This window comes from Cebus imitator, unplaced genomic scaffold (genome assembly GCF_001604975.1).
Source record: "Cebus imitator isolate Cc_AM_T3 unplaced genomic scaffold, Cebus_imitator-1.0 Scaffold387, whole genome shotgun sequence".
Taxonomy (NCBI): Eukaryota; Metazoa; Chordata; class Mammalia; order Primates; family Cebidae; genus Cebus; species Cebus imitator.
The window spans coordinates 93197-114425 of record NW_016107702.1 but is presented as its reverse complement, the minus strand read 5'-3'; the positions used below and the strand labels follow the sequence as shown (position 1 = coordinate 114425).

The following is a 21229-nucleotide window of genomic DNA, read 5'->3' as shown; positions in this document are numbered from 1 at the left end:
TTTTTGAAACGTAGTCTCGCTCTGTCACCCCAGCTGGAATGCAGTAGCACCATCTCAGCTCACTGCAGCCTCCACCTCCTGGGTTCAAGCAATTCTTGTGCCTCAGCCTCCTGAGTAGCTGGAACTGCAGGTGCTTGCTACCACGCCTGGGTAATTTTTGTATTTTTAGTAGAGATGGGGTTTTCCCACATTGGCCAGGCTGGTCTCAAACTCCTGACCTCGGGTGATAGCCCACCTTAGCCTTCCAAAGTGCTGGGATTACAGGCATAAACCACTGTGTCTGGCCTACTTAGGCTGCACTTGAAACTCAGTCCAAAACAGATCAGCCTGAGGAATGGCAGTAAGTGAGATAAGAGGGGCTGGGTAGTATCCTGGGTATGCCTATCAAGGCAGTTCAGCTTCTATTGGCTTCAGCAGTAGTGGAAGCCCAGCCACCTTCTACCTGGGGGTGATGACCACACTCTTTTAGGGATGTAATGACCACTCTGGAGGGAGACATATGAATTAGGGGATAGGAAAAAGAAAAAGGGAGGTTTGGCCAATAGAAAAGAGTAAAGGTAAAGGAAAATAAACTTAGGTGAGGTTTAATAGGATTTGGAGCCAGAGACAATGACCCATGCTCAAGAAAGTTCAGGCTTCCTTGTAGCTGAATAATTGAAATCAATGGCCAGGAAAGAGTGGACAGAGAATGCACACAAGCTTCTGAGGGGTCTAGGCCTGAGGCCGACAGGAAAAGAGGTGAGGACATGTGGACAGCCAGTAGTGGGCAAAAAGTGAAGCACCAAGCACAATATGGGGATGAGGGAGAATGCCAGTGCATTTAGCCCAGCCCCAGGCTATTGTGGGTACAGCCTCAACAAGGTCAGACATAAGAGGTCCTAGACAAATATCAAAATAAAAGTCAGAGCTTTGGTGTAGATCTCTGGTTAGTAGGACACAGAGGACTGTGCTGTTACTGGCATCGAAGCTGGGTCTAGCTTTCAAAGATGGAGAAGGTGGCCAGGCATGGTGGCTTACGCCTGTAATTCCAGCACTTTGGGAGGCCAAGGCAGGTGGATCTCTTGAGCCCAAGAGTTCTAGTCTAGCCTGGCAACATGATGGAACTTTGTCTCTACAAAAAATTAGCTGGGCATGGAGGTATGGCCCTACAGTCCCAGCTACTCAGTAGTCGGAGGTGGGAGAATCACCCGAGCCTGGGAAGTAAAAGTCAAGCCTTCAGTCAGCTGTGATCGCACCACTGCACTCCAGCCTGGGTGACAGAGTGAGACCTTGTCTCAAAAAACAAAAGATGGAGAAGGCATTGGGATCAAGGAGGAGCTAGGATGAGTTGCTAAGACCCATAGTTAGTTGCTCCAGGACTTCATAGAGTTGGTGAACTGCCCAGCAGGAATGTCCAAGGCAGAGAATACAGCCATGGGTTCATAGTTTCTGTTTTTGGTTGGGTCAGTAAAGCCCCTTCCTCATCCCTCTTTTCTGCTTATCCCCTTTTTTCTAGAGACAGAAACTGAAAACCATGGCTTCAGGCAGCTAAAAGTCTAAAACAAAACAAAACAGGACAATAACACAATAAGGCGGGCTGGACAAGCTTGGCACTGTGCCTCAGGCTTGTGCTCTGGTCTTTCTTCATGATACACACTTGATTTCAATGACAACTTCTATGCCTGTGAATCACACATCTATCTCTAGGCCGGACTCACAAGAGTCACCCAGTTAGCCTTACAGAGTGCAAAGCAGCTTTTATTTCCTCTTCTAGAGACATTGAGATTTCTAGTATACAGAGGTCAATCACCACAGATATACTCAATCTCATTCTTCATTTCAGTTTAATTTGACATCACACATAAATCAGACTTTTATAGTGATTTTCACGACACATCTTCAAGTTCCACCTTGCTTTTCACTTTTCCTTTTGTTGTAAAACAGAAACTTCTTTTCCAGACCCTTATGCTATTAAGGCAGCAAGGTCCTCTCTGGCCCAGTGCTACAGACCTCAGTCTCCATATTCCGCTGATCTCTACTGTGGACTGCCTTTCTTGGCAATGATACCCACCAAGGGCTCTGCCCATAGACATCTCCCCTCCCTGTATACACAGCCCCTCTTTGCTCCCCTCAGCTGCTTCTAAATCTGAAGCCACATCTAGCTGTCTTGTCTATCAGATAACACTCACGGTTCATGCTGTTCATTCCAGCTTCCTCTCACAAATCATTTCTATCTAATTCATAGTCACCTGAAGGGTTTTGGTGCCACTGCCCTCTCACTAGGAAGTGTCCTTATCTTATTGAAGCTCGTGCTTCAATACAGCTTTGAAGACAGCAACTGGAGGGGGAGAGTACGGCTGGAAGTGTGCAACTTACAAAGCAGTTGTGGGCAGTGCCACTCTCCTGAACCGAGGCTGCCCCCACCCACCTGATTTGGGAAGAGAAAGCGCTCTGCCCTCTTCCTTTCTGTATGTAGCACCTTGTTTCTCTTCCATTCATCCATAGCCCCTGATTTTCATCTCCACTGTTCCATAGTTTCCCTTTCTTTTTCTATTAAAATCACAAACCCAGAGTGGATTTTAGGAGCCTTTTTCCTCGGAACTGCCACCTGGACAACTCTCTTCCTTCCTTCCCACTGCAGTGTTAGGTTGTTTCCAGTTACTTATCTTCATGGAATAAAACCTTAGGTCATACCCTCGTCATATTGTTAGAAAATGGTGCCTTATATACAAATAAGAAATATAAAACAAAGGATGGGATTAGGAAAAATAGAGTGACATTATCAAATAGTACCAAGTGGCACATTACAATGAAAAGATGAGCATGTTTCTGGTCTGGGACTTGCTCTACTGCCTTCTCGACTCTTTTTGGAGGTGTTACCTACTTCATCTACACCAGCTCTGATCCATGTTTAGAGAGAACCCACGCAATAACAAGCACCCAGATTTACTAGACTTCTTTTATTGGCGAAATTCTTTATTCTCTGCTTCCCTACAATGCCTGTCCTTTTCCTTTCCTATTTCTCACTTGCCTGAGAAATTGCTAGGACTGCAGGGAAAATGACACCAATTACAGTGAGAGGGATATAAACACAGGGCCAATAACTCTACTTTCCAAGCTTCAGGTATAACCAAAGAGAGCTGAAAGGATACATTCTTGCATGTGGCTGAGGACATGAAGCCATACCAAACAAATCATCATCTCCATCTGGTTCCCAACTTAAAATCACTACGTGTCTAAAATAAATATTTCAATTTCGTAAAGAGCTGCATGAAATCATAACTACTGTGGATAGCTAAGGGAGATAAGATTTTGCTGTTCTAAAAAATAAGTATATCCTAACTTATTGTCACTAGTATGACATCCTTTAGGGATTTTCAACCAGGAGCCAATTTCCTCCCCGACATTCAGCAATGTGTGGTGACATTTTTGGTTGTCGCCTCTGTGCTGGTGCTACTGGCATTTCATGGATAGGCCAAGGATGCTGGCCGGTGTCCTGTAGTGCACAGAACAGTCCCTTAAAACAAATAATTATCCAGTTCAAAATGTCAATAGTTCTAAGGCTAAGAAGCCCTGTTTTGGGGGATGCCAGTTTCTATTGTGTCTTTTTATCTTTTACTTTTGTTCTTATGAATATTCACTGTTTGATACCAAAAACAGCAGTATCATCCATTTTTGTCAGACTGAATGCATGGCCAGCAATATGGACGGGTAGTAGTAATTTCAGGGAGCCACTATATTCACATGTCTTTGTCTCCAAGACCCCAGTAGCTACCCAAGTGGGGTCTAGGAGCTGGTGACTGGTGCCATAGGAACTACAGTGGGCCTTGGCTGCACTTTGCCAAAGGCATGGTCTCCCTGGGCTACCCTGTGCATTCTGGCATGACACCGAGGTTGGCGTTAGTGTATTGAGGTCATTTCAGATAGCACAGGGTGCCCAGGGGCCATGCCTATGTTCTGCCTAACTCAGACGTAGAACATAATTTTCAGAAGAAAAAAAATATTGACTCCTAAGTCATCATTAAGATGTTACAAAGTAGGCTTGTGGCTTTTTGTCCTAAGGTTCTCCATAAATGTGGTGTCTCCTTTGGACGCCCCATTTCTCAAGGCTTTCCTGCTGTATGTTGCCAAGATTCTAACAACAGATTCTGTGACCTCATTTCTGCCTCTCATGTTTTGGCCTGCGGTGTCTTTGAGGCTGCCATGCTCAGCCAGGGGCTCTGTTATGTCAGGCTGTGCCTCTCTGGCTTAGAGGCAGTAGGATGACTAAAACGAGCCCCAGACTTGACTGTCAAAATAGACACAGCTCCAGAGCCTTCAAGCTGTGCTACCTTCACTCTGTGTTCTCTGGGGAGTAACTCTCTGCACCTTAGTCCCATCCTGCATTTACTGTCCCACAAATTTGAAAGTGCTTTGTAAGCAAAAAAGTTCATGTAAAAGCACAGGCCTGTACTGGTTATGGAATTTTGTGGCTCTCTCATCTCTTAAGAAATTGGGTCCATCTTCCAAATGGCCTCAAATTACTTACTTTCTTCTCAGACCAATCTATTTTAGAAAGAAAGAAAAAAAAAAAAAGGAAACAAATCATCAGTATGGCACTATGGTATAGGCCATGTCTTAGGGAATTCTTAGGCCTCGTGTTGAGGTTTTGAAGGACACTGCATGTTCCAATACACCCTGATAAGCAAATAGACAGTTTACAGAAGGGAGTTCTCAAAACCACACTCTGTCCTACTTCAGGACCTCTGAGAAGAAATCCAAGAATGGTGCATTGGGTGACATCTGAATTTTTAGGAGACGTATCTTCCTCGTGGTCTGATTCTGAAGGTGGAGACTAAGCTCTCTCGGGCCTGCTCACGTGGCTCACACATGCTGGTCAAAAGAATTGGGTCAGTTTTGTGCTCTACAATGTTGAAAGGACAAGACTTCAGGTGCTCAGACATGGAGGTGACTTCATTAAACTCCCAGCTCTTGATTTTGGAGAAAAGGCTGCTGAACTGCCAGATCTGTTGAGAAAGATAGAAGTTCAAAGGTGAATATAGGGGCATTACCCTTCAGCTAGCTTTATTTGGGCCCTATAAGGAAATACCCTTCTGTTCTTCCTATTCTTAGACTCCAGAGTGTTTAGTGACTCCCGCAGACACTTGGTAGCTCCTTCTGCAGCATTCAATTCCTAGTTCCCCTTTCCAACCAATAATCTTCCCAATCAGCCCTGTAGTTGTGAGAATGGCTGACACCAAGCAGCATATTGACCACACACACTCCCCTGCTCCTCTACCAGCAAGTGATTAATTTTAGAGTAGATGCACAGTTCAAATCAGGACAATTAGTACCAATGCAACTCTTATTTCAGAACTTTTGTCGAAGATATCAGAAAGCAGGTTCTCTTTTTCCTTCTGTACTTGAACTGGGAAGCTGAAGTCCTAGGAGCTACCAGCAATCACCAGGAACCACTGAGGGAGAACTATCTTACAATGTAGCCATTACAGAGGAAGTAGAGGTAAGAAACGGAAAGAAAAAAATGTCATTTGGGGGCAGTTTTTGAGCTGTTAGATCAAGCCTTACCTGAAGTCATTACCTTTGAACTTTTTAGTTACATAGGCCAATAAATTCCCTTTATTGTTCATGCCACTTTAGGTTGATTTTCTATTGCTTGAAATTAAAGTATCCTAACTCATAAGAGTCTCACTAGAATGGGAGCCCCATAGGAGACTTCTATAATTTCTAAAATATCCTCTGGTCTTTCCCCCTGGGATGTGATGGCAAAGTTTTTCAAGTCTGGCTATGTGAGTAGGCATAACCTAATACTCTTTCAGCCTGACTACTTCACCTACAGTTTCTTGTCACTGTTCCTATGTAGGAAAAGTGGGTTTTTTTTGAGCTCTTAGAACTATTTCCCTTTTTACTTTAAAAATCCATTCTAGGAGGGGCACAATGGCTCACACCTGTAATTCCAGCATTTGGGAGGCCAAGGTAGGCAGATCTCGAGGTCAGGAGTTCAAGACCAGCCTGGCCAACGTGGTGAAACCCCATCTTTACTAAAAATACAAAAAATTAGCTAGGCATGGTGGCAGATGCCTGTAATCCCAGCTACTTGGGAGGCTGAGGCAGGAGAATTGCTGGAACCCAGGAGGCGGAGGTTGCAGTCAGCTGAACTCGAGCCACTGCACTCCAGCCTGGGCAACAGAGTGACGCTCAATCTAAAAAACAAAAACCAAAACCATAAAACAACAAAAACAAAACCCATTCTAATGTGAGTATACTTTAGCCCCAACTAATTTTCTTTATTTCTTTCTCCAAGGAAATTAGCTTGTCCCAAAAAATATCTGAGAGTGGTCAACCATCATTGAATTGGAGACAAACTGGAGCCAAAAATTAATGCAATTTCTAGTCTCTAAATTATTTACATCTGATTTTAGGTGGTTTTAGACAATACTATTCATGAAGGCAGTGTGTCAGTCTGCAATCATATTTCTTCCTGATATGTGCTTGGTTGGCAATGTTTATTTAACACTTAAATACAGGCACATATACAAGAGGGAGAGTCTTGTAATAACTTTTTGAGGAAGACTGCTCAGGAATAAATAATGGAAAACATACCAAACGTTTTAGACATAATCAATAAAAGTAGATGTAAACAACTACAACTCCCCAATGCCAACTTGCAAACACCACATATTAGGAAGAAATTCAACGGTGAGATTATGGAATTATTGGCCTAAATGGGCATCATAAATTGATGGTTCATATTACCAACATGCTTAACATGAGAAAGGATGCTACAAGCACTGGAATATAATGAATTAGGAGCCTCACTTCAGCATGGTACAAGCTGGTAGAAGTTACAATATAGTTAAACAAACATGACCCATTGGGGAAAAGGAACAAGGTATTTCTGAAGGGAAAGGTTCTTTGATTTATACAACAGAGTGTTTTTTGAACAATTAAATTAGCATTTGAATCATGGGAAATCAGTGGGCCAATTCATTTATAATTTCAAAATGCCTTTATCAAAGGCAAAACTGTTTTAAAAAATTAGTTGATGTGGGATTGAGGAGATTGGTTGGCCTCCTGTATCAATCAAACTCAGCGCAGGGAACAGGTGGCACACTCAGACTGGGAAATCTGAAGAGGATTTTTTTTAAAAGGAATGATTTACAGACACAAGAGCAGGGCATAGGAAAGCCACAAGATACAGTGCAGTACACAGGATGAATAGCAACTTAGAGAGTTATGCCTTGGTCCTGAAGGAGAAGAAGGGAGGTTGTTGGATCCCAGAGTGAGTAATTTTGTATAGAGACCCACCTGATAAAGCCACCTTCAGTGGAGGGACAGTGCCTGCTCAAAGTGTCATGAAGGAGAGAAAGCATGCAGGGGGGAAGCCAGGAGAATAGATACTTCAACCTCATTCTTCCCTCCCTCCCATTTCCTGCTTACACATTCCATTTAGGTTAGCCCCACTGGAAGCTGGAAGGCAAGGGAGCCAGCTGAGGCAATCTGTACAGGTCATCCTCCCAGGGGACAGACAGGGTGGAGAAGAATGGAGAATGGATGTTGTGAGCAAACAGAAGATGTTCAGCACGCATATACAGATGAACAGGCTCTATCCTCTGCATTGCTATTTACGTGTTTATAACTCTGTCTTTTCTACTAGACTGACCTCCTTGAGTCAGTCTTATTCTCAGCAATTGTACCAGTGCCTAGTACTGTGCTTGGCACATAAAAAGCTCCTTAAGGCTGGGCCCAGTGGCTCATGAGTGTAATCCCAGCACTTTGGGAGGACAGGGCAGGAGGATCACCTGAGGTCGGGAGTTTGAGACCAGCCTGACCAACGTGGAGAAACCCTGTCTCTATTAAAAATACAGGATTAGCCTGGCATGGTGGCGCATGCCTGTAATCCCAGTTACTCGGGAAGCTGAGGCAGGATAATCGCTTGAACCCAGGAGGTGGAGGTTGCAGTGAGCTGAGATCATGCCATTGCACTCCAGCCTCGGCAACAAGAGTGAAACCCTGTCTCAAAACAAACAAACAAACAAACAACTCATGAAAAATATTTGTTACACCCAGGTGCAGTGGCTCACACATGTAATTTCAGCACTTTGGGAGGCCAAAATGGGAAGATCACTTGAGGTCAGGAGTTGAGTAGTTCAAAACCAGCCTGCACAATACAGTGAGACCCCATCTCAATTTAAAAATTAGTCAGATGTGGCTGGGCATGGTGGCTCACACCTGTAATCCCAGCACTTTGGGACGCCAAGGCGAGAGGATCACCTGAGGTCAGGAATTCGAGACCAGCCTGGCCAACATGGTGAGACCCCATCTCTACTAAATATACAAAAAATTAGCTGGTTGTGGTGGCATGCCCCTGTAATCCCAGCTACTCAGGAGTCTGAAGTGAGAGAATTGCTTGTACCCAGGAGGTTGAGGTAGCAGTGAGCTGAGATAGCGCTGCTGCATTCCAGCCTGGGCGACAGAGCGAGACTTCATCTCAAAACTATAAATAAATAAATATTAGTTAGATGTGGTGATGCACATCTGTAGTCCCAGCTACTTGGAAGACTGAGGCAAGAGGATCACTTGAGCCCAGAAGTTTGAGGCTGTAGTAAGCTACGATTGAGCCACTGCACTTTTGCCTGGCAACAGAGAGAGAATCTGTCTCTAAAAAATGAAACAAAAAATTGTTGAATGAACCAATTACTACATAAATGAGTGTTTACTCACTTCTCTGTGGACTCTCCAGGAGAAGCCTCCATGGGAACACCTCTTCTTCTTCCATTGCAAGAGGACCATCCCTCTCTCTTGTAACAAAGTGGCACAGATATTCCTCATCAGCACAGACACCTGGGAGAGCTGGGCCAGGCTGACGCTGTCCAAGAACCCAGCAATGTACTGCAAAATCTCCAGGGGCAGGCTGGTTAGAGAATTCTGACTTTTTCCTCCATGGCCCAAAAGATGGTTGTTCTTCCTTCCCTCACTCAGCTCTGGAGCAACCTCTGGCTTAATGGCAAAGGTCTTGAGCTCCTGACTATAGATTACTTTTGCCTTTTGCCCTGGGGGACGGAAATGGTTTTGAACAAATGTACACCCCAAGTAGGCAAGAGGGCATCGATGCTGGAACCAGCCATTGAGACACGACTGAATGTCTGTGTGGACATTCTTGAAGTGCAGGGGGAACTCATCCCTCCTGAAGAATTTGTTGCAAGTGAAAGTGAAGGCAGAGCTGCTTTTGTTGTGCCTCCTGGTCACACACTCACTGTGGAGCTCCACGTGGAGTCCCCCTGGGGTGGCAGGGGCTAGGTCAGCCAGCACTGTCCCAGAGGAAAACTGTTCTGGCTCAAAGTTGTATGTTTGTGTGGCAAAATCCATGAATAGTCCGTCAATGCTTCTGGATTCAGAGATGACGTGGCCTTTGAGTTCTCTTTCCAAAGCACACTGGAGGGTGGTCTTGATGAGATCTGATTTGGGCAGATCCTCCACAGTGATCCCCAGATCTGAAGTATCCACTGCCTTGTGTTCACTGGGCTTACAACTCAACATGGCATCTCCAAGTCGAGCTCGCTTTCCACAGTAGCTCACAGGAACTTTGAAGGTGTACACAGTCTTAACTTCCTGAGCCTCAAGCTTGCCATAAACAAAGTCTCTCTCCTTAGGTGTACAAGCAGGCATCTGACCGAAGTGAATCAGCATCCGCCCGTTGTGCACTAGATACATGTTATAGTCCTTTGCATCCACAGCTGTTTTCAGTCTTTCCAGAACACCATCCTGCCAAGGGGCAAGCCCCATGGTTTCCACGGTTTTATGAATGTCCTGCTGCTTCTGATTCTCCTGTGGTTCTTTCTTTTTGGGAACGCCCTCTTCTTCTACCATGCTATTGCCACTGGAAATCTGTTCTTTCTCTGGGCCGTTCTTGTTCTTGTTCTCACAGCTCACTGATGAATTTGTTAAAGCAGAGGCTGCATGCTCCTTACTGAAAATATTTTCCCACTGGCCAAACTTGTCCAGGTCCATCCCTTCTTTGGTTTTGGCTAGCATCTCCCGTTCTTCTTGACTTAGCTCTGCCATCTCCTCATTTGTTGCTGACAAATCATGTGGTACCAAACTGACATCCAATCCACCCACTGCTCCTCCCATGTCCTCCACACTGGTTTCACCATTCATAGTTGGCTCCTCCTCAGTGGCCTCTCTAGTTTCTGGGAAAAGTTCCACCATTTTCAAGGATCTGAAGAGGACCTTCTGGTCCTGCAGGGCCAGGGCTGTGTCCAAACACTCCTCATTGGGGTTTTCTTTCATAATGTTCTCATGAAGGGTGGTTTCAGAGTCCACGTTTGGCCAGCGGTTCCACTCCATAGAGCAGCAGACCACACTGGCGGGGCACACCTGCAGGTGCTTGGCCAGCTTGTGGCGGGACATGGACAGGGGACAGCCATATTTGGAGTTGAGGCAGGGAACCTGCTCTAATGGACAGAGGAGCTGGTGCTCTGCCTCTTTGCACATGTGGAAGGTGGCACCACAGAGCAAGTGGCAGCTTATTACCAGGCAGGAGATGTTGGGTTCCACAGGAACGTAGCAGTGACGGTTGAAGCACCCCTCGCAATGCCTGTGCTGCCCTGGTGAGGGCCTGCGTGCTTTCCCCTGGAGACACCAAGGACAGGGGAAAGAAAACAAATGGATACTGAGGAGAAGCTCTATGCATATCTGTGACTGTGTTTTAATTGACATATTTCCTGTTTATACCTGCTTTTTACAGAAACCTTGAAATGTGTAAAAAATCACAATCCCGCAATCCAGAAATAACAACTATAATTACTTTTTACTATAGTTTATTGTATATTTGGAGTAGATGTGTTTAGAATAGGAAAAAAAGAACTGAATATAGTGGACTACATTGTTAACAATGGTTATTTTTGAGTTGTGGATTACAGGTGATATATATCATACAGATAACACTATGAATACGACTTCTCATCCTGCTTTTTGAGACTAGATTGTTTTATTAGTTATTCTTTGCAAACTTTTTTTTTATAATGGCAGTGTAACATTCTGGAATATGGGTGTGCTATCATTTAATCAGCTACCACCAGAAGGCGGGCTGGGAGGACAGCGGCCATGTCTGGTTTTGCACGCATCAAAGTCCCAAGCATCTGGCATGGGGCCTGGACATTTGTGAGTACTCAGTGCTTGCTGAATGAAGGAACTGTTAACCATTTAGACTATTACTGGCTTTTTGACTATTTTATTTAAATTTTCACTAAAATTCTTTGCTCAAAAATCCTTCTCAACTCTGTTTTCCCCTTACTCTGCGTCAGTTTCTTCCACGTTCTGTTCAGCATCTCTGGTTTGGAAAAAAGCTGATAAATATTATACAAACCATAAGAACAAGTCTGCTAGCTGCTTGGGCTACAGGCTAAATGAAAAAAGACCTGGACCTCTCAATGTGAAGCTCTAATAAGCTCCTGGTGCTTACCATGGCGCCCCAATTTCTTCTTGCTTCTTAGCTCTAGGGGAAAATATGAATATAAATGATTAGTAAGAAAAGCAGTTAAGTTATCTATATTAACAGGGGCTAAAGAGACTTCACACACTGTCTCATTTAATTCCTTCCACCATCCTGGAGGTGCCTTTTTCCCCCATTTTTGAGACAAGGAAACAGAAGCTTGAAGAAGGTAAGTAACTTGTCCAAGGTCACACAGCTGCTAAGTGATGGAATCGGCTTTGCAATCCAGGCCATGCTGGCCCATGCTATTTTCACTGACCCCCCACTGCCCTCTGATGGGGCATATTACCAACCATGGGATGTGTAACTTCTGCTTCCTGTAACTTTTCTCCATTGTCTGCTGACAATTATCCTGGCATTCTAAACACTCTTCTACCCACAGTCTGGCATAGGTTACCTTCTAATCTTCTCTTCCACTGGGGCTTCCTGTCCACTTAGAGGTCAGCCTGACATCTCTCTTGGTCTGGGGCAGTGTATAGGCGTCTGTGAAATATCTGTAACATGCCATTCCCCTTGGCATATTCAGCTGTGCTGTGGCTAGAGCAGAGGTCACAACCCAAAGGTCCCAGAGGTCGATTGAGTGGAAAGCCTGGCAAGTGAAAGAGAAAATGCCCTGCCTTCAGGGAAATGAAATTTCTCAGCTAGCTCTGGTTAATTGATGCCATATGGGAATGTGTTGCCAGACCTGGTTTTTCCAGAAACAGTAGGGATGAGGACTTTTGTGAGTGGTGATATGGTTTAGTGGTTGGAAGGCAGACTGGACAGGTTTCAACCCTGGCGCTATGAGTCAGTGGCTCTGAGACTTTGGGAATGTTACTTCACCTCTTTGCTCATCAGTTTCCGCATTTGTAGAGAGAAGATAATAATAGCACTTATCCCATAGTGCTGTTGTGAGGAGTAAATGAGCTAAATATACATGAAACTCTTAGAACAGTGCTTGTCTCATAAGGAGTGATCTATACGTTTGCTATTATAAAGTAGTATTTTACATTTCATCATAATGCAAAATATTTTGCTATATAATACATCATAATGCAAAAGATTTTACTACATAATATATCAAAATAAAAATACTCTGAATTTTAAATGTTAGCAACTAACTTAATTTAAAACGACACTCTATTTGTGCCAAGGAAAGCATTAATGCTGGCCAAATAGGATCTGTAGGTTGCCAGTTTGCAATTATCTGGTCTAGAGAATTTGTAACATAATTTCAGCACTGTGTTAGTCTGTGAAGGAGTGGGGAGGTTAGCATCCAAATGTCAGAAGATCCAGATCCATAAGTTTAAAATTTGGCCAGGTGCAATGACTCACACCTGTATTCCTAGCACTTTGGGAGGCTGAGGTGGGTTGATTGTTTGAGCCCGGGAGTTCAAGACCAGTCTGAGCAACATAGTGAGACCCTATCTCTACTAAAAAAAAGTTAAAAAATTAGCTGGACATGGTGGTGCATGCCTGTGGTCCCAGCTACTTAAGAGTGATGCTGGCCGGGTGTGGTGTCTCATGCCTGTAATCCAAGCACTTTGGAGGCCAAGACGGGTGGATCACCTGAGGTCGGGAGTTCAAGACCAGCCTGACCAACATGGTGAAACCCTGTCTTAAAAAAAATAATAGGCCGGGCGCGGAGGCTCACGCCTGTAATCCCAGCACTTTGGGAGGCCGAGGCAGGTGGATCACAAGGTCAAGAGATCGAGACCATCCTGGTCAACATGGGGAAACCTCGTCTCTACTAAAAATACAAAAAATTAGCTAGGCATGGTGGCGCGTGCCTGTAATCCCAGCTACTCAGGAGGCTGAGGCGGGAGAATTGCCTGAACCCAGGAGGCGGAGGTTGCAGTGAGCTGAGATCACAACACTGCACTCTAGCCTGGGAGACAAAGTGAGACCCTGTCTAAAAAACTGCAATAATATTAATAATAATAAAATAAACAATAAAAAAGAGTGATGCTGAGGTGAGAGGATCAGGAGGTCAAGGCTGCAGTGAACCGTAATGGCACCACTGCACTCCAGTGTGGGTTCTTGAGAGAGTAAGACCCTGTCTAAAAAAAAAAATTTTTTTTTTACGTTACATTAGAATTTGCCAATTCATTGTGAATAAAATTTCCCCCAACTTTAAAAAAAAATTTTAAATATTGTTTTTTACTTCCAAAGACAAATCATCAAAAATATAAAATAATAAAAGAAAAAACATTTCAAATATACAAAAAAGGTGAAGGAATATATACAATGAACACCAAAATATACTTAGCTAGATGCAATGATTGATTGCTAACATTTTGCCATTTTTGTGTCCTCTCTTTCTCTCCTCTCTGTCTCTCTCTATCTCCCCCCATCCCTGCCCACCCACCACACACACACAGTTTTGGCTGAGCCACTTGAAAATAAGTTGTTGATGTAAGATGCTTTATCCCTAAGTACTTCAGCTTGTATTTCCTAAGAATAAAGCCTTATAATAACATTGTCTTACCTAAGAAAACTAAAAATTCTTTTCTAATATAAAAAATGCCAATAGTCACATTTCTCCAGTTGTACTCAAAATATCTATTATAGTTATTTTTAATATTTTTGTTTATTCAACATTTTATTGATATATAATAGTTGTACATATTTGGGAGTACATGTAATATTTTGATGCCTGTATACAATGTGGAATGATCGAATCAGGGTAATTGGGATATCCATCACCTAAAACACTTTTCTTTGTGTTGGGAACATTATAATTCTTCTCTTTTAGCTTTTTTTTTTGAGACAGAGCCTCACTCTTGTTGCCCAGCCTGGAGTGCAATAGCACATCACAGCCCACTGAAACCTTCATCTCCTGGGTTCAAGCGATTCTCCTGCCTCAGCCTCCCAAGTAGCTGGGATTACAGGTGCTTGCTACCATGCCCAACTAATTTTTTTGTATTTTTAATAGAGATGGGGTTTCACCATGTTGGCTAGGATGGTCTCGATCTCTTGACCTTGTGATCCACCTGCCTTGGCCTCCCAAAATGCTGGGATTACAGGCATGAGCCACCATGCCTGGCCCAAAATTTTTTAACTGTTACATAATATTTGTACATATTTATGGTGTACATGTGATATTTTGTTACATGCTACTGAGTGTGAAAGAGGAATAACGGTAGAGTGCTCTATGCTCCTAATAGCCCTAGTCAGGGTGCAGGTGAGAAGTCCCAAGCAGGAGCATCAAACAGGGTTAGGACCCAGCAGAAGATAAACAAAGCTGTTAAAGACAGAGAAAGAGAGGAACAGAGTAGGGTGGCTGAGAGGGTTGGACTGTGCTATGGTCTGAATGTTTGTGTCCCCCCCCAAATTAGAATGTGGAAATCTAATTCCCAGTGTGAGGGTGTCTGGTCATGGGGCCTTCAAGAGGTGATTATGTTCAAGAAAGTCCTGCTTACCAGGCCTCTTGTTTAATAAGACGTGACCAGAGTGACTCCATCTTAAAGTGAATAGTGAGGCACTCACAAGACACCTGTAAGGTTAATGCTTATGGTCTGAAAATAGCCACATCCCAAGCTGACCATCACTTATAATTACAGAATATTTATGGCCAGACAAAACATCTCACACCAAGCCTACAGAACTTCCAGATGTCCTGAGAGTGCAACCCTTTTTACTTACTTAGAGATAATGTTAATGAGCAAGCTGTGGTTAAAAATTTAAAAGATTGATGGTTACTGATAACACTGACAGCCACTGCCTTTAGTGAGCACATCCGCACATTTCAAGTTTAATTTAGCTCCTTATGGTATTTTTTTTCTGTTTTGGAGACAGTCTCATTCTGTTGCTCTGTTGCCCAGGCTGGAATGCAGTGGCGCCATCTCAGCTCACTGCAACCTCCGCCTCCCAGGTTCAAATGATTCTCCCACTTCAGCCTCCCCAGTAGCTGGGATTACAGGTTTTGCCAAGTTGGCCAGGCTTGTTTCAAACTCCTGACCTCAAGTAATCTACCTGCTTCGATCTCCCAAAGTGCTGGAATTACAGGCATGAGCCACCACACCAGGCCTTGTAGTTTCTTATAAGTAGAGCCACTAACAAAAGAGGGAGCATTCCTTCTTTTGCTGCAGATGCCATAGCCTGTAACAGTAGTTTCCAACAAACATGCTTCTTTCACTGTACTCTGTGACTTGCCTCAAATCCTTTCCCGTGAGAATCCAAGAACCCACTCTTGGGGTCTGGATCATGATCCTCTTTTCTGGCAACATCTTTCTGGTGTCCTCGTATGAGGATTGACAAGAAGAAGAAACTCCCACTCCGAAGGAAAACAGTCTGCGTAGCATCGATTGGCTGACTTTGGGTAAGCGGGGCTCATTTTAGAGTCATTAAGCCATTCTGGGGGACAAGAATGCTTGTCCACTACTACCTGGGTCAGAGGCCCAAGGCTCAAGGGGTTACAAGCACCAGGGTTTATTTGGGAAAATGGATTTAGCCCTATGAGATGTTTGCCACTATCTCCTTGGTAGTAATCCACATTGTGCTCTCTGCTGCTGGCCTGATCCTCCTGCTTCTTGTCTCCTGTTGGCTTGCTGCCTTTGTTTCACAGAAGCCCTGAGGCTGCCACAGAAAGGAAGGGTGGCCTAAACAGTTTAGCTTCTTTTTTTTTTTTTTTTTTTTTTTTTTTTTTTTTTTTTGAGACAGTGTCTCACTCTGCCACCCAGGCTGGAGTGCAATGGTGCGATCTCGGCTCACTGCAACTTCCGCCTCCTGGGTTCAAGCAATTCTCCTGCCTCAGCCTCCTCAGTAGCTGGGATTACAGGCACCTGCCACCATGCCCAGCTGTTTTTTGTATTTTTAGTAGAGACAGAGTTTCACCATGTTGGCCAGGCTGGTCTCAAACTCCTGACCTCAAGTGATCCGCTCACCTCAGCCTCCCAGAGTGCTGGGATTACAGGGATGAGCCACCATGCCCGGCCACCAAACAGTTTAGCTTTTACTTTCCTTGCCTCTCGTCTCACTCAATTTGCCACTTGTCTGAGGGACACTGGAAACAAGAAGTCTCTTGGGAATCTAGTCTTTTTGTACCTTACTTATTGGAAGAGATGGGCAACAACTCCTCCATTACTGCAGTTACAAGTTAAAGTCTGGTATTTAACAGCCATATGTGACAAGATTAAATATGCCCTGTAAGCAAAAGCCTCTTTTATGTCTGTCCCTGCAAACAATTAGGCCCAGAATGGAGGACAGGAGACTTTTCCTTAACAGTTTTCTCTTGTCTCTTAATCAGAGGATCATCTTTCATTTGCCGGGCCCTGCTTTCTAGACCCAGAATATCACCTTTGACCTAAAATAGTTCTGTCAGGGAATCCCAAGTTATAGCTTGCCCATTTCTCTTGTTTGGTTCAACATCTATTTTTTTTGCTGGGTTCCTTGTGGCACTGTCTCAGGCAACCATGGGTCTGCTTACTTGTTCTTATTATCTTGATATAAACAAGGGGACTCAATGGGCTCCAGAAGTTTCTCCCTTGGCCAAATTGGCACTAACTTCCTTTTAGTGGAGCTTGGCTGGAGGCAATGCAATCTTGCTGACAAGGAGTATTTGGCACTCAGTCCTCTTGGAGAATGTGGCGGTATCTACCTGAAAAGCTCAATGCTAGGGTGCATTTTAACCCACTGGGAAAGATTTAAACTGGATGGGCTTAAGATAAACTTTTTTTTTTATAACACTGGCCTCAGTATCCTTTGGGAGGACCAGAAAGGTGGACCTCAGGTAGTACAACAGCTCCTAACTCACTATATTTTGGCTTGATTTGTTTTGCAGAAGGGAAACTAAATGGGGAGAAATACTCTATGTGCAGGCCTTCCTAATGGTTAGCCAGGATTTGAAACACGCTTGTATATGCTTGATAGAAAGAAAGAAAAATGAGGGACTAGACATAATTCATGACCACTTAATGCAAATACCTCTTAATCCCAGGCTTTGCCTAGCTGGTGCCACATTCCCTGCTGTAAGTTCAAGTGCTCCAGAGGAACAAAGTCAGACTCCTAGTTCCCCAGAAGTGTCCAAACTACTATTAACCCCTACTGGTTCTTTGGGGATGTCCGATGTCCTGACATGACCTTCTCCTTACCCTTCAAGCCCTGTCTTATATCCATTCCCCAAAGAGCCTAGCCCCACCAGTACCACTGTGAGCAGGGCCTCTTACCAGCTGGCAAAGTTGACTCTTTGCCCTCTTCAGGAGGTGGCAGATGGTGACAGAGGCACTCTGTGGGCACATGTATGCTTTTCTGTATCTGACAGCCTTATGCCAGGAAAAATTCAGCTGGTTTTTAGACGATCTAGGAAAATTTATAGATGAATTTGTGAGACTAACACTGACATATGATTTAAGCTGGCAAGATTTGCACAAACTTCTGCCTGCTTCACAGTGGAAGAAAAGCAGCATATTATGGGAGCTGTTAAAGCATATGCAGATGGAGTGGCAGCCTGCAACCAGGGGCATGACATCCATCCAGTGGGAGGCACAGCAGTGCCTAACTGGGACCTAAATTGGAGTTATCAAGAGGAAGTAAGTTTGGGCAGCCAAGATGGGCAGATCACCTGAGGTCAGGAGTTTGAGACCAGCCTGGGCAACATGGTAAAACCCCATCTCTACTAAAAACATAAAAATTAGCCGGATGTGGTGGCACATGCCTGTAGTTCCAGCTACTCGGGAGGCTAAGCCAGGAGAACTCACCTAAATATGGGAGGTGGAGGTTGCAGTGAGCTGAGATCTTGCCACTGTGCTCCAGCTTGGGCAACAGAGTAAGACTCTGTCTCAAAAAAAGGAAGCAAGAAGCTTGAGAGGAAAAACCATATGACTATTTGCCTCCTTGAAGGAATGAGAAGATGTGTGATAAAGACTGTTAATTATGATGAAATCAGAGAAATTACTCGGGAAGGATGAAAACCCAGCCTTGTTCCAAGGACAGTTAATTGAGCCCTTGAGGAAATATACTAACACTGACCCTGACTCCAAGGAGGGACAGGCATTGCTAGGAGTCCATTTCATAACCCAGTCTGCTTCTGATATCTGCAGGAAGATATAAAAGCAACCTTAGGCCCCTGGACTTCCATAAATCAGCTTTTAGACGACTTTTACAGTTTTCAATGACCAAACCTCCCCAAAGGCCCAGCTTTTAGCTGCAGCCTTGAGCTCTCCACCACTTCAGAGCCAGCGCCTTATCCCCCAAGCCCTGCCAGAGGAAACAAGTAGGCAGAAAGCCCCAGTCTGGGCCACTGTGCCCTGGGTGTAAACCAATGTGTTTTCTGTAAGAAGATTGGTCACTGGAAGAGGGAATGCCTTTTGCCCCCAAGAGAGCTGTTGGCTCCTGAACCCATAATGGCCCAGCAGGCCCAAGAGTGATGGCTGGAGACTTCACACCTCAGTTCCTGTTGGACAATTAGCCATTGCTCTGGAGGAGCCTCAGGAGACTCTTGAAGTGGCAGGTAAGATTATTAATTTCTTATTCAGTACAGGAGCAGTTTACTTTGTTCTGGCCCAGCATAATGGGGCCCTGTCTTCTCATAGCTGTACAGGCATTGACAGGCAAGCCCAGAAATGCCACTTTCCTTCAGAGATCATAAAGCAAACGAGTGTTACTTTTGTTCCTGTCCCCTGAGGAGAGAAAAAAAGGTAGATAAGGATGCGTTTTCTGCACCCAGTGCCTTCAGATCCACAATCTCTGTTTGCCTTTGAATGGTCTGATCCAGATACTCATTCAACCTCACAACTAACCTGGACAGTTCTCCCTCAAGGGTTGCGGGATAGCCCATAACTGTCTGGATATGCTCTAGCTAAGGACTTAAGAATCTATAACTGCAAAAGGGCACAATTATCCAGTATGTAGATGATTTGCTCATTGCTAGCCCAACTAAAGAGGACTCAGATAATACTACTGTTAAATTGCTAAATTTCCTGGGAACTAGTAGATATAAGTTATCATCACACAAGGCTCAGATTTCTACTCAGAAAGTCAAGCATTTGGGAAATATCTTTTTTTATATAATTTTTAAATTATTTACTATTAGTTTCTTTTTTTCTTATTTATAACATTCTTCCAGAATTAATTTGGGATATATCTTAACCTCTGGCACCCAAGCCATAGCCTCAGACCAATGTAGGCCTTTTTGGGTATGATGGGGTTCTGCCACTTATGGATGCCTGGATTTGGGCAAACATTCCAAGCCTCTATATGAGGTTCTAAAAAGGACAGATTTAAAACCCTATGATTGGAATGAGAATTGCAGACAAACCTTCAATACTCTCAAAGTGAAATTGAGCTCTGCTCCAGCCTTAGGCCATTTTTCCTTTATGTGGCCAAAAAGCAAGGTATGGCCTTGGATGTTCTTGTCCAAAAATTGGGGAATATTACATAGCCAGTAGCCTACTTTTTTAAGCAACTAGACCATGTGGCTTCTGCATGGCCTGGATGCCTTAGGACTGTCGCAGCTACTGCTCTTCTGGCAGACAAAGCTAAAACACTAACTTTAGGATAGAACCTGGAGGTTTTGACCACACACCAAGTGTGTGTCCTAGAGGTTAAAGGGCACCAATGGATGATGGGAAGATGTTTATTAAAACATCAAGACTTACTGTTAGATACGCCAGACATAACTCTTAAAAGTTTGCTAAGTGAATCCAGCTGCTTGTCTGCCAGAGTCCACAGATGCTCCAAACAATTCCTGCATACAGGTTATGGAGGAAATTTATTCTAGCAGACTAGACTTAAGAGGTGAGCCCCTTAACAATCCTGAGGCAGAATGGTTTACAGATGGAAGCTGAGCTAATTGCCGTTACTAGGGCTCTGCGATTTGAAAAGGGCATAAAAGCTAACGTTTATGATGATTCCAAGTATGCCTTTTTAATGCTTTGTGGTCATGCTAACAATTGGAAAGAGTGGGGACTGATGACTATGAAGGACCCCCAGAAAACGTCATTCAGAGATTTTGAGCTTGTTAAATGCTGTTTTACTGCCAAAGGAAGTGGCTGTAATTCATTGCAGAGGACATCAAAAGGGAGACTCTGATATTATAAAAGGAAATGTCCCTTGCAGATGTGGCAGCCAAGGCCACTGCACTAAAAGAGCCAGTTCAGCTTATGGGCATGCTGGTGCCCACTGCCCCAGATATAGCTGAGGCAGAATGCTCCAAGGAAGAACGAAAATGTGCCAGGGATCACAATTCGGCCCAGGACCCCTGTGGCTGGCTAATGGTAATAAATTACTAATTCCAAGTGCTGATCAATGGAGAATAGTTAAGTATTTTCATAATTCCACTCATTAGGGAAGGGATTCTTTATATTTCAGTTGATATCTTTTTTTAAAATTTATTTTATTTTTTTTAAGATGGGGTTTCACCATGTTGATCAGGCTGGTCTTGAACTCCTGACCTCAGGTGATCCTCCCACCTTGGCCTCCAAAGTGCTTGGATTACAGGCGTGAGCCACCACACCCGGCCTTCAGTTGATATCTTATTTGTTTATGTGAAAAACTTTTCAAGACACTAAAACAGGTGACTTGAGCCTGCAAGCTCTGTGCCCAAAATAACCCAAACAACCAATCACTGCCCTCATCTCTAGTTAAACCTGTCCAACATAGAGAAACCAATCTGGGTGAAGTCTGGCAACTAGATTTTATTTAAATGCCTCTTTGCAGGGGATTCAAATATTTACTGGTGTTTGTTGTTACCTTCACTGGTTAGGTAAAGACTTTCTTTCACTTGATCCAAAAGAGCTTTAGAGGTCTCTAATTTTTTTTTTTTTTTTTTTTTTTTTT

General features: G+C 43.9%; 1 protein-coding gene across 2 annotated transcripts in view; it reads right to left on the bottom strand.

Annotated features, from left to right (window-relative positions):
• Positions 1-3601: 3601 nt before the first annotated feature.
• The window catches only part of FBXO40 (F-box protein 40), a 34030-nt gene continuing 16402 nt past the window's right edge, over positions 3602-21229 (bottom strand). The window contains exons 1-4 of one of the 2 annotated variants that reach the window (XM_017508138.2): positions 11871-12320; positions 11444-11476; positions 8701-10611; positions 3900-4985 (exon numbers count right to left, since the gene is read on the bottom strand). In XM_017508138.2, coding sequence (XP_017363627.1) covers positions 4770-4985; positions 8701-10611; positions 11444-11446 — 2130 coding nt within the window. In that variant the 5' untranslated portion in view covers positions 11447-11476; positions 11871-12320 and the 3' untranslated portion in view covers positions 3900-4769. Of the gene's footprint in view, positions 4986-8700; positions 10612-11443; positions 11477-11870; positions 12321-21229 lie in introns of those variants that run through there. The other variant, XM_017508137.2, reaches the window with a different exon arrangement.